Source organism: Podarcis liolepis, assembly GCF_965112155.1.
Source record: "Podarcis liolepis genome assembly, chromosome: 5".
Lineage (NCBI taxonomy): Eukaryota > Metazoa > Chordata > Lepidosauria > Squamata > Lacertidae > Podarcis > Podarcis liolepis.
Window position 1 is genome coordinate 48,494,294 of NC_139556.1, and position 15,492 is coordinate 48,509,785.

At 46.8% G+C, this 15,492-nt stretch overlaps 2 protein-coding genes across 2 annotated transcripts in view; both read right to left on the minus strand.

Annotated features, from left to right (window-relative positions):
- HMX2 (H6 family homeobox 2) overlaps window positions 1-2,073 on the minus strand; it is a 35,918-nt gene extending 33,845 nt beyond the window's left edge. The window contains exon 1 of the mRNA XM_083505517.1: window positions 1,894-2,073. Coding sequence (XP_083361643.1) covers window positions 1,894-2,039 — 146 coding nt within the window. The 5' untranslated portion in view covers window positions 2,040-2,073. The remainder of the gene's footprint in view (window positions 1-1,893) is intronic.
- HMX3 (H6 family homeobox 3) lies at window positions 2,060-5,229 on the minus strand. The gene is made up of 2 exons (XM_083505516.1): window positions 4,287-5,229; window positions 2,060-2,783 (listed from the first exon to the last, which is right to left on the minus strand). Exons 1-2 carry the CDS (start codon window positions 4,642-4,644, stop codon window positions 2,122-2,124), a joined length of 1,020 nt encoding a protein of 339 aa, XP_083361642.1. The 5' UTR covers window positions 4,645-5,229; the 3' UTR covers window positions 2,060-2,121.
- Between the last annotated feature and the right edge of the window lie 10,263 nt (window positions 5,230-15,492).

The following is a 15,492-nucleotide window of genomic DNA, read 5'->3' on the forward strand; positions in this document are numbered from 1 at the left end:
GCAGAACGCTCCAGAGAGAGAGGAGAAGGGCCGAAACCAGACGTAGAGCGCATAGGTTCTTGCAAGCACAAGAGTCTCCCCTATTTATTTATTTTTTAAGGACTTCTCTGTAGGACAAAGATCCCTCTCCCCACCCTCCCAGCTCCACAACCCACCGATCTATTCTCATCCTTAAACAAAAAATCCCTCTTTGCTCTGATTCTCAGTTTTATCCCAGTCTCCTGATTCTTTCTCCTACCGAAAGCGACGAGGTCTGTAAATTTAGCCAAAATACGTCGTTTTGTTTGTGAATGGATGATCTGGAGCAGAAACGTTTACCTGAGACCGCACGTAGGACTTCGAAGGCGCAGCCGATTATCCATAAAACGCCCCTAAAACGCCTGCTAGTCTCAGCAACAGGCGTTTTCGACTTATGTGGAGGGTTTTTGTTTTTTTAAAAACTGCTTTAGAAAAAGTCTCCTCTGCGCAGGCAAACCTAGCCGGCTCGTTCCCTCCACCCCGCCTTTTTTTTTTTTTGGGGGGGAAGAACAAAGACTCCTCTGTCTACCTCTGCAGGCAGCGATCCCTTGGAGTTGGAGAGGCGGGCTTGCCTGCGTCCCACTAGTGAGACGGTTTAGGACACCTGTTATCTCTCCTTTCCCAAAGTCCCCTCCTTCCGTTTCTAAAATAATCAAGCAAAACACCACCATCGTCACCAGTAATGAACAGGTTTTCTTTATTTGTTTCAGCCCGCCCCTCCCTCCAATCACGACACTGAATTCTTATAACAATATTTTCTTCTTCTTCTTTAAATTTTAAAAATAGGACTGATCCCTGCTAGAGAGGGAGAAGGTGGGGAGGGAAATAAATCTGGGGAGGCCCGGAAATAATTTGTCAGACAACAGGTGAGAAAGACTGACACGAAAGAATTCGAGATTCCACCCCATTCAAGCGAAAAACCCCCACGCGCCCTCCTTGAAACTGACAAGAAAGCTGTACAGAATAGCAAATAAGTTACAATTCGTCTTTAAAGAGACTGATTGTCCATCACTTAAAGCGCCCGACACCCTCGACCTCTTGTGAAGTTTGGAGTTCAGGAGCAGCTGCCTTTCGTCCGCTCCCCCCCTTTTGTCTCCCACGATATATTTGTGCACTTCTCCCCCCCCAAACCCCGACATTTCCTCACCTACAACTCCCCCCCCCCACAAAAATACACCCTATAGTGCTTTCAGAATCGTACGATATTGCACAGGTCAGCGGTATAAACCAGAGGAGCTGCTGCTTTGAAGAAGAAACGGGGGACCGGGGAAGGCAAAGAACTACAGCTCTCCACAACATCTTTTTTTATTATGATTATCATGATGATTATTCTGGAAAGAAAGAAAGAACTAAAGATATACGCACCCGGAACAGGGAATAAAATAAGGAGTGTCATAAATAATCAAGTCAAAAATGGTTCACGGTGGCGCTTGCCGCGTTTCTCCTTAGAGATCCCAGAGAACTGGAGACTCGGGCAGTTAGGACCAACAGATCCTTTCAAAAGTGGACCAGGGCCATAAGGCCAGGAGGCTTCCAAGCAACATAGCACCCCCTCCTCTCCCCGCCAGCATTTGGCACCATCTGGACACGTGATTTCTCCCCACCACCACCAATGCACGAGGGTGATCTCCTTTTGCGCAACGCTTCTCCATATTTTTTTTAAATAGCCAAATCCATCTTAAAGCAGAGCAAAGCCAAGCACTCTCATCAGCCCCCACTCTCTACTTCTACAGAGCCCGGGTTGCAGTTCTGTGGTGGTCTCACCACGACTGTTCTGTCCTCCTCCTGAACAACCCAAAAGCAGAAGGAGCGAACCGCGAAGGAGAACAGTCTCTCCACGCCCGGCGTTGCGCAGAGCATCCGGGCGCTACTTACACAGCCAAATCTTTGCTTGGTTCCTGCTGGTCCTTGGTGATGGGGGGCGATGCTTCGTTCCGGAGGCCTGGGCTGCGAGAGGCAAGAGAGGGTGGCTGTCCCTCAACGCGGTTCTTAAAGAAGCCACCCTCCTTCCATCCATTCATGACCCCTTCTCATGCCTTCCTTCCCTCCCTCCCTCCCTGCCTCCCTGACTCGTCCCCTGTCCGTCTGAGCTAGGCCCAGTTCTCAGACGGGCCGCAGGAGCGGCACGGAGGTGACCACGGGGTGCGAGTAGTAGACGGGGTGGGGGAAGGTGAGCAGGGGCTGGCTGACAGGCGCGCTGGCCGCCGTCGGGCCGCCTCCGCCGCCTCCGCCCGCCCCGCTGCCCCCGCCGTCGGCGCCGGCGCTCTCGTGGTACAGGATGGGCACCCGGACAATGCGCTGCGCCGCGGCATGGCTGAGGTTGGCCGCCTCCAGCTCGGCGGCCAGCTGCCGCTTCCACTTGTTGCGCCGGTTCTGGAACCAGATCTTGACCTGAGTCTCGGTGAGGTGGAGCGAGGCGGCCAGGCCGGCGCGCTCGGAGCTGCTCAGGTAGCGCTTCATGTCGAAGGTGGACTCCAGCTGGAAGACCTGGCTGCGCGAGAAGACGGTGCGAGTCTTCTTCTTGCGACAAGGCTTCTTCTCCGGGCTGCCCGCCTCCGACTCGCGCTTTGGCCAGTCCTCGGCACCGCTCTCCTCCTTCTTCACCTCCTCCGAGTCGCTCTCCTCCAAGATGATCTCGTCGGGGCTCTTGGAGTCCAGCTCCTTCGCCTCTCGCTCGGCCTTCAGCAAGGGCTCGTCCGGGGAGTCCCTGTCTGTGCCCACCGAGGCCGGCGAGGAGTCTCTGAGGAAGGCTTTGTCCACGGAAACTGCAGAGGAACAGCAAGACACACGCACACAAAGAGCAAAAGTCAAGATCCGAGCAGCCAGCGAGGCCCCCGTCAGCCCTGCTCGACTGTCAAGCTCTCTCTCGCTCTCGCTCTCTCTCTCCTCCCTGCTGAGCGGAGTGGAGCTCACTCCCTGGAAAGCGGGCTTGTGACTGAACTCACAAGGGAGTAAGCCTAGTGGGACACAGCTGGGGCTTACTTCCGAGGAAACGCACCTAGGAGGACGCTGGGACGCTGCCTCTTCGGGGTGACTCTGCAGAGACACTTCCGAGAAATAGACCTGGCAAGTTTGATTCAGTTAATAGGACTTCTCTGCTCGGTAAAGGAAAAAATGCGTATGATGGCAGTTCTGAGAACAGAATGATTAGAGTAGATCCATTGAGATGAATGGCCATAACTAAGTTAGGTCCATTAGTTTCAATGGGTCTGTTCTGAGTAGGACAACAGGGAGATCTGCAATACGTGTATGCTTGGGAAGAAGTCATTTTTATTCCTCTTAGGACACTTCTCTTAGGACTAAGCCCCATTGAGCACTGTGGATCTTCCTCCTGCCCTCCACCCAGCAGCCTTGACTCCCTCCTCTTCCTGCAATGGGCTGGAGAGCAAGTGCCATTTAGCTGTATGGAGCTGACTTTCAAGTTCTGAGTTTTTAAGGATTGCAGCCGTGGGCTCCTCCACCGAAAGGCTGCGATCCTAACTGCTCCTAACTTGAGCATGAGCACCGTGGAAGTCAATGAACTTCCTGAAATGGCCTTTTCCTTGCTTCTCAGGCACATCCCCACCGTTAGCTGATAGGCTGATTTCCTTGTGAGTAAGCCTCGTCGGATCCTAGCTACACTTCTTTGGAAGCAAGTCCTGTGGGGGATTTCATGGGACTTCCTTCCAAGAAAGTGTGGTTGGGACGAGAGACGGAACCAGAGAGAAGATATTTAGATACAGTATGATAAATGCCTCTTGTTTCTGAATAAATCCCGTGGAAATTAGAGGGGCACCAAACTTGGAGGGGAGAGGAGAGTAACAGATGGGGCGCAAAGAGGGGTGAAAGTGGGGGACTCCGTTCAGTGCATATAGTTTCTTGGTGAGGAAACGAAAGCCAACCTTTGATCTCCACAAAACTAAATAAATGTTCTTCTGGCGAGTGCCTACAAGTCAGTGATGACTAAGGAAACATCGCTACTTCTCACTGATACGGGAAACCCTAGCTCACACCTGGAAGGCTTTATTTGCCCCGGGGGAGAGCTTGTTTGGGAGAAGGGGAGACCTGGCTGACCCTGGAGAGCAGAGACCACCGAGGAAAACCACAACGGAGCAATGGAGATGGAGTCCAATCATCTTGGTGACAAAGACTTGGGCTTCCTTCAGGAAGAGACCTGGACCCCTTTGGCTCGTATGGGTTACTGAAATGGATGGGTGGGTGGGGGGCTGAATAGACTGGGGAGGGGAATAGGGAGAGAGAGATGGAGAGAGGACTTTGATCTCCAGTACCTTCTGGCCTAGGCAGGTGGCCTCCGGCGGGCGTCAAACTGTAAGGATACCACCAGGCAGGGGACCTCTCCAGGTAGTGAGCAGGCAAAGCAAATCTCTGCGCCGGGATCTCGAATCTCGGGAAGGCGAGGTCACCCATCTGCGACAGGGCGAAGCCGGCTCCCTCCAGAGCCCCCTTGGCCGCCGGAGGGAAGAGCGCCCGGGGCTGCTTAGGAGACGCCTTGGGGTGGTCCCCATTGAGCAAGTTCTTGATGGAGAACGGCGACTCCTTGGGTTGCGACGACGGAGGGGGCTGCTGCTGCTGCGGCGGCGGCGGCTGGGCTTGGCTGCCGGGGGCGTCCTGTCCGGTCTCGGGCATCCTTCCCACGTTGCCCACGTCCGCGGGACGGCGTTCACACTGCGCTCCGGAGTGGCTCCGAGTTGGCCGATGGCATGGGGGAAGGACGGCAGGGGGAAGGAAGGGGAGAGGGATGAAGTGGAGGTGGGGGCCGCACGACACCCGGACGAGTCCCGGTCCTCCAGCCAGGCAGGCAGCGAGACTTGGAAGTCCGTGGGGGCCGCTTCTCCTCCTCTTCCTCTTCCTCCTCCTCCTGCCGGTGCTGCTGCTGCGGCTTCTCCTGCGTCAACCCGGCGCCGAATGCTAACGCGGAAATCCAAATGTCAACCCCAGCGGGGTGGCGCTGGGCGGCGGCAGCGGCGCTGGGGCGCGGAGCGTGGCAAGCGGCCTCGGGCCGGGCAAGGCGTCGGCGGCGTCGGCTGGGCCCCCGGACTCCCCCAGTGCCACTAGGCAGGGCAAAACAGAGTGAGTGAGGGAGAAGAGGGAGAGAAGCGAGAGGCAGGCGGCGCGCACCCCCCTCCCTCGCCTCTCCCCGCCGCCTCCGCCGCCGCCCCGTCCATCTCTCGCTGCCTCCACGCCCCCCTTCGATTTGGTCCTTTGGCTCCAGGCTACGAGAGCTCGCCTCTTATTGGCTTTATATAGTCCAATTAGGCAGCAAATGAGGACAGGGCTATTAGCACAAAAGGGTATTGGCTCGGTTGAAGAACCGCCGCGCCGAGGAAGGGGCGACGAGGACGCACAAAGTGAGGACCCCCCTGCAACACACACACACACACACACACACACACACACACACACTGCTCACTCTGTACAAACTCCCCTACCCCTGACCCTCCGGAAGAAAGATCAGGAGGAGGGTCGCACGCCAAACCTGCCAGCCAGCCTGGACACCTCCTCTGCGCTATGGGGTTAGGGGTGGGGCAGGAGGCAGCGGCAGGGATTTTCCATGGGGTTGCTTCCCCAAGGATTGGAGGGCGGGGGGAGACTCGGCTGGCCGCCTCCGACACACCGACAGCAGCAGCCAAACCCAGCCTTGCTCTGGTTCGCTTCCCCGGCGCTGCGGGAGCGAATCCCGTTTGCCTAAAACGGGGCAGCCGGCGCTGCCCTTCTCCAGAGCAGCTTCATCCCATCCGGGGTGAGCCCTCGGGGTGGAAAAGTACCCCAACACCATCAGCACCACACCACCGATCCCATCTCTCTCCCCCCCCCCACAAAAGCTTCGACGTGGGATGTGACCTTTCCCCAGGGGATCCATAGCTCGATCACTTCAAAACCGAAATAAAACCAAAATAAAAAAAATAAAAAATGCTGGCCTTTTGGAGAAGGCGCTCGCAATTGACGTGTCAGATTCAAAGCTTCTCCACAGAGCTATTTCCCGAGAGAGAAATAAAGATAAATGGAGAATCGGATCCAAATAGATATAGACTGTTCTCTCTATAGATCAAGACAGATAATTGTTGCCAAACCAAACGTCACCAGCAGCCAAAGACCAGATGAACAGGAACGGGGTGAAAGCAAAGTGTTCCTCGCCACGGACGCCAAAAGGCCACAGATGCACCTATCAATAATAATAATAATAATAATAATAATAATAATAATAATATACTCTAGAACTTAAGCCCCATTGGTTCCGGTGAGTCAAATATGTTTAGGAGCGAGGATAAGTCTAAGAGCCTAAAGCTATTGCTCGTTGTGAATATTCTGCGTAGAGGTTTTTCATTCATGTAAAACCGGTCTGTCTCTCATTAGGTTGCTTTCTGCATCCTCTGAACTCTCTCATGTTTAAGCAAAATAGATTTAGGGCAATCCTATTCCTTTGAACTTAGCTGGGTTTGCTTCTGAATATACACTGTAGGATCACCTTGTTAAAGACTGAATATGGTTTCCTAAATATAGGTAATGTAAATTTAAAGCAAGAACGCCGCACAACTATGCTCAGGTAGTTTTGGAGGTTTCACCTAACAAAAGAGGTTGCCTGCTACTTGCCAAAATGTTGTTTTTTTAAAAAGTGGGACAGAATAAAACATATGTGGAGGACACAGTGCTTTCTACATTCACACGCCGGACACACTCTCCTCTAATGCGCCTTGTTTGAATTTATTTTTTCTTTTTTGCAGTTAGGTTTATTGCTTTTTTGGTAAAAAAAAATCTGGGGGGAACAAATTTGGTAAGAAATGTGAAGGGTGCTTATAAGGTAGATCGAACAGAAGCAAATTTCTCCCCCCCTTTTTTTAAAGAAAACCCTGAACTTAAAAATACTTTGGCATCCCTGCACACATCTATTTTTTGCTGTTGACACGAGGAAATCGAAGGAAGCGATCGTGGGAATCTAATCAAAGTCACTACTTTGCAACTGAAAAAAAATCCATTCAGCTACAATAGTTCGTTTTGCTTCCCATATTTTTCCAGATATCCCTGCCACATCCTACCTACCAGTTTTGCAAATTTTCTTTCTTTCTTTCTTTCTTTCTTTCTTTCTTTCTTTCTTTCTTTCTTTCTTTCTTTTTAGAGTCACGGACCCCTTTCCCATACCCATATTGCCCTTCTACGAATCTTTCCTAAAATTAAAGACACATTTTCCGAATGTTTCACACTATTATTATTGTTGTTGTTGTTGTTGTTGTTGTTGTTGTTGTTGTTGTTGTTATTACTACTACTACTACTACTACTACTACTACTACTACTACTGGGGAAGAGGACAAGCATCATGGATCACGTCATTGCTTTCAGACAGAAATCCGCGTTAAAACTTTATCGACACCCCGCTCTAGAACAGTGTTGGCTTGGCTTATCTGAGATGCCTTCAAAAAAACCGGGCAAACATGAAGATGCTGCCGAGGGGCCTCTAAGGAGAAACAAACCACCCTGGGTGAAATCAAGCTTTTGACCAGTGTCACATCTGGGTCTCGCAGAAAATGAAGATTGGTCTTTATAGACTTCGAAGATGACCTGTGAAATATATCTAGACGCACATCCACTCACCGAGAGCATTATAGTTGGCTGAAAAGATATGAAAAATGTAATGAAATAGAAGTTCCTATTAATGTCATTGCTGGGAGAAGGAGGTGGCTGTTGTTGTTCCTCCCACTCACCCCCTTTTTGTTTGTTTGCTTATGTAACTCGGCAAAGTCACAGGCCGTGGAAGTCGGTAGCTGTATGAATAACCACGGGACAGATCAGAATAGATCTCTTTATAAGTCCGATTTGCCTAAGTGGCTGCTGCTTCTGAGAAATCGTGGCTCTCTCTTCCTCTTATCGAGATCGTTCTCAAATGAAAGTCACGTAAGACATGGATTTCCCCCACCGCCACCCTCCCCCAAACCCATTGCCGCTATAGTGCAGTCTTGGTGTAGTCAAGATGTAATTATTGGCATGGTCTTCATGATCGGCGATCAAAAAGAAAAGCAGATGCCTATCACTAGTTTGACTGCCTCAATTCTATATATATCGGATATACATTGTTTTGAATGGCGTTGCCACCAGCACTTTGTGGAGCGCGTGTGTGCGTTGGGGGAATTAATTACGTGGAGCAACCAAAATAATCCGCTTGCACTCTTCCCGGCTCCGGTTTTCCCCTTAGCAAAACTAAAGGACATAGCGCCCTCTGTTGGACTTCCCTGTGATAAAGAACCGTGGTTTCTGCTTTATTCTACGCGGCCGTTCAGGAGTCTTCTGGGGTCCAACTGCTGTGCGTGTGACTGTGTCCATTTTCCACCGAGATCCAGAAAGAAGAGACCCGTGGCATCCTAAAGACGAACAGTTTTATTGTGACATAAGACTTTTGTGGATTAGTACCCACTTCAAGAGGTGCTTGAATTAAGTTCATGCTTCCGGAGGCTGTGCTTACGCTATTGCAAAACCTCCAGAGTCCTGCAGCACCTTAATTAAAGAGAAGTCGTTCACCCAAGTCTACACCATTATAAATTTGCTGGTCTTTAAGGTGCTACAGGATTCTTCCTTAGGAAATGAGGCAGGCCCTAGTCCACCAAACTTTTCGCCAGAATAAATCTGTCGTCTTCTTTTTTAAGGTGGCTGCTGTGCAAGCTGGTCCTACTATTAGGCAGAGTGGGGCAGCTGCCTTAGGCGGCAGAAGCTGAGGGTGGGCGGTAACAGTGGACCAACCCTATCCCCTGAGTGTCCCAAGCTTGAGTCTAAGCAAGTGTGTTGCCTCAAAGTTGAAATCAGATTCAGCTGCCCCCCCCCTTGTATTTTTTATATGGAAATGGGAAGGATACCAAGGCAGCAAAATGTCTTGGCCCAGCCCTGCTGCTTTAACTAACTGTGCAATCCTACACATGCATACTTAGAAGGAAGCCTGACTCCGTTACTCCTAGTAGATTGAAACTTAACATGCTTACATGCCCTCTGGAATACATGAATTTAGGCTTTTTACCCACTCCTATTTATTCTGCATCCAATGCTGGTTTGGCAAACAGTACACACATGACTTTATGTGTATGTCCTGTTGTTTCTTACGAAATGTTGTTGTGATCCCCCCCCCACTCAGTTTTGACCTGAATTGAGAAACAGAACAACCCAGCTGTGTCTAAACCAGTCATGTGTACACAGCCTTAGCATGATACAAATGGCAAATGAACCAACCTAGGGATCTTGTACAGGCAGGCTTTGCCATATATTGTTGGACTACAACTCTGATCAACCCCAACCAAGAGATAGGGATGATGGGAGCTGTAGTCCAAAATAGCCACAGGGAGCCACTTTTGCTTTCTCTGATGAACATCACAAGAAGTTCTTGTCTGGTTATACTGCTTTTAACAGCACTTTCACTTACTGGGTCTTAAACTCAAAGGAAATAAGTGTATTTGAAGGCCCTGCATTTGATGCAAAGGGAGAAAGAGACAAAGATCAAGTGATCCTGCCTTCTGTCTGGAAGGACCAGCTTCTTCTTATGCAATATTGATGGCTGAATGGAAGTGTTTCTATTTCTGGGTCCTGCGAAGAACTAGTGACATCTCTTGGCTTGCAATCCAGGGCACAGTTCAGCTGCTCAAATACCATTCACCTCAATGGGATTTCAGCATCCCTATTTCAGCAGTAACTGTGCCTCGAACACGTTTCCTGGACTGAGCGACGCGCAGCTCAATGGACCTTCAGGTGGAACAGAGCAATTTTTGCCAGTCTGAAATACACGGCAAGTTTAACAATGTACACCAAACAAACTATTAATTTCTTTTAGCTCTCTCTCTGTGTGTATTGGGGAAGGAAGCACTGAAAACACGTGGTTACATATTTTACAATATAACTAAGTGAACTGGGATTATTTACCACACAGTGTGCAGTATATATTCCTTTCTGTACTTTTCTGCTGTGTCCTTTCTCTCCCCATGAGAACCTAAGAGAAGCAATCTGGATCAGGCCAGTGACCCATCTAGTCCACTATCCTGTCCTCACAGTGGCCAACCAGAAGCCTGTGGAAAGCATGCAAGCAAGACCATAGTGCAACAACCCTCTCCACTCCTGTGGTTTCCAGCAAGTGGTATTCTCTGGATATCTGACTACCCAGAGATAGAACATAGCCATCAGGGTTAATAGCCAATGATAGCCTTATCCTCCATGGATTTGTCTAAGCTCCTTTAAAGACACCCAAGTTGGTTGCCATCGCTACCTCTTGTGGGAACAAATTCCACAGCTTGACTATGTGAAGAAGTACTTTCCCCACCTTTGTCTTCCAACGTTCAGTTTCATTGGATGTCCCCAAATTCTAGTGTTATGAGAGAGGAAGAAAAACTTTCCTGTCTCTGCTTTCTCCACACCAGGCTTAATTTTAAACATCTCTGTCATGCCTCATCTCACTTGTCTTTTCTCTGAACCTTTCCTCATGTGGGAGTTGCTCTGTTTCCGTGATCATTTTGGACTTTCTCCTTCGTGTGCTGCCCTTTTGGGCTGTAAGTCTCCAGGCAGGGTCCATTCCCCTCAGTTAGAGCTGGAACCTGATTGCAGAAGTTTCAAATGGGTTGAGTCAATTGCTAGATTTGTTCAAGTTGCATAGATTTGTATATAGGCAAACATGATGGCTTGAATTCTAAGTTAAGGTATCCCAATATTTTGCACCTCTTCCACTTTCCCCCAACTTACTTGAACAGCTCCCTCTTTGCCCTCTAGTGTGGCACCATCGCTAGAAGGTTTCAGCACTCAGGAAAACAAGAAGGACAGTGTCATGCCAGAGGGACTAAAGGCACCTTTGCAAATAAGCTGGAGGCATTTTAGACTTTTAGATGACATCTGAAGGCAGCCCTTCTTTAGGGAAGCTTTTAATGTTTGGTGCATTACTTTATTTTAATATTGTGTTGGAAGCGACTCAGAGTGGCTGGGGAAACCCAGCCAGATGGGTGGGATATAAATAAATTATTATTATTATTATTATTATTATTATTATTATTATTATTACATCCCATATTTTGACACATAGTATGCATTCACATGTAGAGGAATCCATTTAATGCTGCACACCTATGTCCCATCCCTTGTGCCCAGTGATAGGTATTCCAGAATAACAGGCCTCCTTGGTTATACATTTACATTCACCAACATATATATAATTTCCACTTTATATTGTCAGTGAAAGCGTGGGAAGAAAAACCTACCTCTTTACCATACTTTAACTGACTTAATTGTAACAACTGCAAGATGGTTAAAGGCTGTTAAGTGATCTTGAGTATCTATGCAACCTTAAGGAGAGTGCCTGAGGTGGAGGAGAAGATAGATTCGATTTCACCTGGCCAAGAAAATGGCATGACTGAGTACCGAGTGAGATAAACATCTATGGAAATATAGACCAGCCAGTGCTGCCAGTTAGATCCACAACCCACTTAAGCTGAGGCTCTTGGATTTCAGTGAAACCAATGAGACAAAGCAGACTTCAATTTGAGTAGATCAGCTGCCTTGGGCGGCTTTCCGAAGTCAGAGGACACACCGCAGTTTACAAACTCTCAGACAGGATGGTATTTCTCTAACTTAAAAGTGAACTGTGAAACCTTCTCTATTATCTTGCTCTAAAGGCACATTAGATGAGAGAGTGTTTTCATTTTGTTTTGATTAGCATGTAATGATTTTTTGAAAAAAAAAGTATGGGCAATATTTGGAAATTGTTAAGAACATAAAACATTATTATTATTATTATTATTATTATTATTATTATTATTATTATTATTATTTTCATCATCATCATCATTATCAAGGCCTGGTCTGGTTCCAAATCACTACTTTGATGGAGAAACCAGAACCAGTGAACTTTATGCCATCATTTCATAAGGAGACCATTGTGGTGGAATATGCACCCCAAAATGTTTGCAGGCACAAACAGTACTGAAACATAATCATGCAAAGCCACCCCAATACCATCATGAGCACAAACCATCATAAATGTGCAATAGAAGGAACATCTAGAGAAGGCCCCAAGCTAGGTTTGAGTCTAGTGGCAGAAAGGAGGTGCGTATAAATGCAGTAAAGTGCTTCTCCTTGGGAGTAAAGGATCAACAATAATAAATGGAATGACTAACAAATTGCTGACCCTTCATGACACCCAGAATAATCTGCCTCAGGTTGAGGGATGGGAAAGGTGTGGTTTCCCAGCTATTGATGGACTCCAGCTTCCATCAACCCCATCCAGAAAGGAAGACAGGAGTTGTAGTGCAATAATACCTGGAGCTCCACTGGTTCCCCATGACTCTTTGACATAAGGATAGAGTCAGGCCTGATGTTTACCCAAATAGGTGGCTTTGGGCATGCCCAGTGAAAGCATTGACACTTTCTTCCTCTTTGAGCAGCAGTCCCATCACATGATGCTTTTGAAAGTACCTTCAGAGGCATGTCATGGAACATTGATTATGGGACATGTTCCCTAACCCCCCCCCCCTTGGATATGTGAAATTTATGTGTGCAAGGTTTGTAGATGGTAGGTTGGGTATTGTTTTGTGGAAAGAGAGGAGAAAAGGACAGGTACATTGTTTCCCCACATGTTTGTCTTCAAATTATTCCTATCTGGCCAGTGCAAGCTGTTTGCTTTTACTTTAAAAATGGATGTCATAAGTCCATTCAAATATGCAAAACACCGAATTTCTAAAAGTTCCAGTAGTGATTTGCTGGACCCTAAAATGTAGACATTTTCAAGCAAAGCTACTACTACTATACAGAATCCCTATACAACAGAAGGTTAACAAAATGAGAGGACTGACATACTGCGAGTTAAAATGTTACTATATATACAGCATATATAGTTAACTGGGAAATGGTGGCCCTTGAAATCTTTACTATTTTGTGGGGGGAGGCAAATGATAAGACCCCAGGCTTCATATACATATTTCACATGAATGCTCCAATCCAATCCCAAATATATCCACTCAGGAATAATTTACATTTGTTTAAATAATTTAGATTTCTTAGTAAGTATGTTTAGGATTCCAGTGTTATTTAAAATTCTAGTTTAATATTTTATCCAGTCCATTTTTTATTTACTTACATACTCTCCAGGTGCTGCTAAAAATGCAAGCCACTTTCCCCTCTGAACAGAGGGAAATTATGGGAAGCCTTCCTAATCTATTTTATACAAGTTGTGAATGTTTGCCTTTAACAGCTTCATGATGGAAATTCACCACGGGGAAACTTTTCCCAGCTTGAAGATGCTGTGATGGAAAGCTTCAGCTATTGATTTTCCTACTTTTTATGCAGTTGGGAAACGTACAAAGTCCCTGGCAGGAAAACAACAATTGTGGCCTGCAACCATCATCCCACTCACCCACCTCAAACCTTGCAGAACTAAATTTTATATACCCAAGAGGACTTGTTTTGGGTGGGGTATGTTCCCCAGTGTCTCCTCACATGCCGCTGAAGATACTTGCAAAAGTAGCATGTGATGGGATTGCTGTTTGAATAAAAAAAGACACCAAGTTGCATCATAAATACAGTGGTGCCTCGCAAGACGAAAAGAATTCGTTCTGCGAGTCTTTTCGTCTTGCGATGTTTTTTGTCTTGTGAAGCACAGTCCGTCGCAACTGCGCCTCTTCAAGCGGCTTTTTTAAAAAAGCGCAAGACGTTTTCGTCTTGCGAAGCAAGCCCATAGGGAAATTCGTTTAGCGAAGCAACGCAAAACCGAAAAACCCTTTCGTCTAGCGAGTTTTTCGTCTTGCGAGGCATTCGTCTTGTGGGGCACCACTGTATATTGTTGCACAAAGCAATCTAGATGATTCAAGTAAGCAAGCCAAACAACACACAGCAGAATATCATTAACAGAATACTTTTACTAACTGTCTTCCCTTTCTATACCATCTTTCTTCCACCATGGATCCCAAGGTGTCATACAGGTGATTCCCATTCAGGTACAGATCAGATCCATACCTGTTTAGTATCACCAAAGTAGTGGCTTTGTGGACCTTCAAACCATACCTTGGGTGAGGTGGCTGAAGAGGAGGTATTAAACCCAGAAAAGTGGTGTCAAGGTGAAGCTGAGAAGCCTAAAGAAGGGACAGAGATGTATTTAAAGAGTGTGAGGAATCCACACATGCAATCATGCTCATTTGGGTGTGTGCTATACCAGTTAGATGGTTTAAATTGTGTTTGAAAAGAAAGCCAGATGCATATTAATCCAGTGCCACTCAGGGACTGGTTACAAATATATATGCACTCATTCATACAGTTAAATTTCTCCTAAATCATTTGATTTAAGTGATATCTGGATCTGAATGTTTCATTTCATGCTATTACCGAAAGAGTTTATTGTGGGTATAAGAAATCCACAGTTGTTTACACATGTAACTCAATATTAAGCATTGCAAAGCAGTGCATATTTGGCAAATGGAGTGAAGTACATGGTTCTGTATTTTCATGATTTGGATTTAGGGTTGTTGAATTGAGCTGGATCAAATGTCTCCAGATTTTCTCATCTAACAGGGAGCTGTCTAGCACTGTGATTTTTTAAAGCCATCCATTGAATCACAGCTGTGAAGCAAACTCCTGCCTACCAGGGTCATCCTGAAGATTTATGACACTCCCTGAAAGACTTGGGGTCTATAAAGCTATGAATGGATTACACTAATAACATTGATCATATATTTTTCAATTGAGATAACTTTTTTTTAGAACACAGTGAGTAATAGAAGACACCAGAATGAGGACTACTTACACAGAATGCTGCAATAAATATTGCTGAGGTACCTTGTATTGCCAAGTTGTGTGCATTAGATGGCTGTACCCGTAAAGGAGATTAGAGAAAAGTCATACATCTATTTTACAGTGGAAGAGTCTTGCTCATCTGTATGATGTCTGCGAGATCTGAAGTGTGGCATGTGGCTTTATCAAATTAATTCAATACAAATTAATGCTTTATAAATAAAAGGAATAAAAAAAATAATATTTCCCATGATGCCTGGAGTAAAAAACAACAACAATTACTACTGCATATATACATATCTTCTCCTACTCTTAATTCCTTGGTAACTGTTACTCATGTAGGGTACAATCTAACAAAAGTTAATCATGACTAAGACATCAATTCTAGGCAGGTTTATTCAGGAGCAAGTCACATAAAGTGTGTCTTACTCTCAGGCAAGTGGATTGAGGATTTCAGGTTGAATTCCTTGGATTTGAATTGAGCTTAGCTAGCAACTACATTTTGTCAGGGCTAATTACATTCACCCCTCTTGTTGGAGGCCAGTGCAGAGCTGCATATGTGGACAGGATTCTCATAACACATTGTAGAGACCTCTCCATCATCCCCTTCTTCTTCCAGGTGTGTAGCAAGTCATCTTACCTTTATTTGGAATGGGAGGGAGAGGATTCAGCAGCCACTCTCCTTCTCAGCTTCTCAGTGGACAGGCTATGTGAGCTCCTAGCCCCCAGGTGCTCCCATGGAAG